Raw genomic sequence first — 2,338 nt, 5'->3', positions numbered from 1 at the left:
AGAGAGAAATATCATTATGAGATGATGTGTATGTGTGAGTGAAGCCACTCCTTTATTCTCCCTTGAAAATTGATTGAGAGACCACACTTCTTGGGCGTAAAGTGGAATTATAGTGAAGATTAAAAGTGTTCCCAAGTACTTCTAATCTTCTGTTTTGAATTTCACCACATTAAGGTACGCTATCTTGTTCTTAAATTCTAAAATTTACATAGTGCATGTTATCAATTATGAATGAAACAGATCCATATTTGCTGCTTCCGCTGTATGTTTTGCATAAGATACAAAACTAGATTTTCCAACAGCATGTACTATGGGATTGTGAGAAAGCACAGGAGATTTGGACACTTTCTGGTATTCCCTTTAAAGTACGTGGGGCCAATTTTCTAGAATTTGTGGATCTTTTATGGCACTTGAAGTTCAGGCAAAGGATGGGGGATGACTTGCTAGAGCTTGTTGTTTTGGTGACTTGGTGTTTATGGGTCAATCGTAATGAAGTCAGACTTGGTAAGGTAGGACTACCGGGTCTACTATTTTGAAGAAGACACGATACATGTTGGATTTGTTCCAGACTGCGAATCTGAAGTTGTCCCAAACCAATCCTAAGGAAGAGGTAAGATGGGAGCCCCCAAGTGATCTGTGGTACAAAATTAATAATGATACTGCAATCTTTGAAAGCACCATTTCTATCAAAGTAGGAGCTATTATTCGAGACCATGATGGACAAGTCGAAGCAGCTTTTAGCAAGGCACTTCTGGTACCTTTGGGGCAGCTGGAGGCTGAGGCAAAGACACTAGAGGAGAGCATTTTATTTGCCTCGGACGTGGGTGTTTGGGATGTTATTTTTGAGAGAGACTCCAAAATTGTTTGTGATGTAGTAACTAGATGTAGTGAACCACCATCAACAATAAGCACTCTAATTGAGGGGATTAGATTGAAACTGCAAGACTTCCAAAGGGCAAGGGTATCACATGTTCTTCGACATGGTAATCACCCTGCTCATTTATTGGCACAATATGCTAGGCATTTATTTGGTTATATAACTTGGATAGACGAAACTCCTTATATGGTTGAGTCAGCAGTGACTCATGATGTAATGTTGTTATCTTTGTCTTAATAAAGGTACTGTCTTCTTAACAAAAAAAGAGTTCTCTTATTGAAGTGGGCTTTCCCCACCCCTTTTGTATTTTTTATACAAATTATACTTTTTGACTTTTATATTTTTTTATAGAAAATATTTCATACATTTGGAAACATATAAATAATTTAGAAAAAAAATGATTAATAGATTATACACAAAAAAAAAAACTTATTAATAGGTAATTGGGGATTAAGTTCAAATGATAGTAAGTTTTTTCAATATTAAACTAATCAATAAACTTTAAGTAGATTAGTAATTTTACAAGTCCATTGTAGAGTTATATCATGTATACTAAATATCATATCAATATGATGTATGTACTATTCAATTTTGAAAGCTCGAATATGTGTGAAAACACAAGAGTTGTTTAGACCCCCAAATTAAAAAAAATTACGGCTCAGTTGATTTTACTCTAACTTAACTAAGTGCAGAATAGAGTAAATGCGATCGAACAAATAATAAAACTACTCTAAGTTATATTCATCATATATCAACAATAAAATGAAAGCTAAAAGAGTGGGAAGAAAGACGCAAACACAAGATAACACCGAGACTTGTTATTGAAGAGGAAACCGAAGAACTCAGCGAAAAACCTATTCGCTGCCTTCCAAGCGGTAAATCGATCCACAAGAAAATAACTTGGAGTACACGAATAACAAAAGACCCTCCAAGCCTAGTCTACCCCATGTACTTGAGCCCTCCAAGCTACTGCTACCAATTGACTTGACGAAATCTTGTCTTCTCTAGCTTTCTAGATCACGCAATTCAGTCCGATTGCATCCACCAAACAAATGGCTTCTTCCAATACTTCCCAGTAGCACCAAGACCTCACTTTACACTCAGAATGGGTGTGGTAAGTGTTTAGGCTATTAACCTCTCAAGGATATGGATTTGAATATGGATATGGAGAGGTAGGAGTTTGAGGAAAACCATAAAGGATTGTGTAAAGGATTGTGGGTATAACAATCTTTAACTCTCAAGGGTAATATCTAGGGTTTTCTCTATGAAAAGCACTCCTTACAATATGTGAGTAATGAGGGTGTATATAGTGTGGGTGAAGATATGATGTAACAGATATGCCAAAATAGCAGAACAGAATGTTTCGCGAGTATTTCGTGGGAAGGCCTTACCCGCAAATTACTCGTGAAAATCAGCTATCATGACTCTTTGCATTCCAGTCATGTTCTCTGCATGTGGCCC

General features: G+C 36.6%; 1 protein-coding gene across 1 annotated transcript; it reads left to right on the top strand.

Annotated features, from left to right (window-relative positions):
• The first annotated feature begins 550 nt into the window (after positions 1-550).
• LOC142605778 (uncharacterized) lies at positions 551-1,114 on the top strand. Its single transcript, XM_075777216.1, has one exon. The coding sequence runs from the start codon at positions 551-553 to the stop codon at positions 1,112-1,114; it is 564 nt and encodes a 187-aa protein (XP_075633331.1).
• The last annotated feature ends 1,224 nt before the right edge of the window (positions 1,115-2,338 follow it).

This window comes from Castanea sativa, chromosome 8 (assembly GCF_040712315.1).
Source record: "Castanea sativa cultivar Marrone di Chiusa Pesio chromosome 8, ASM4071231v1".
NCBI lineage: Eukaryota > Viridiplantae > Streptophyta > Magnoliopsida > Fagales > Fagaceae > Castanea > Castanea sativa.
This window is presented reverse-complemented; position numbering and strand designations above follow the sequence as displayed.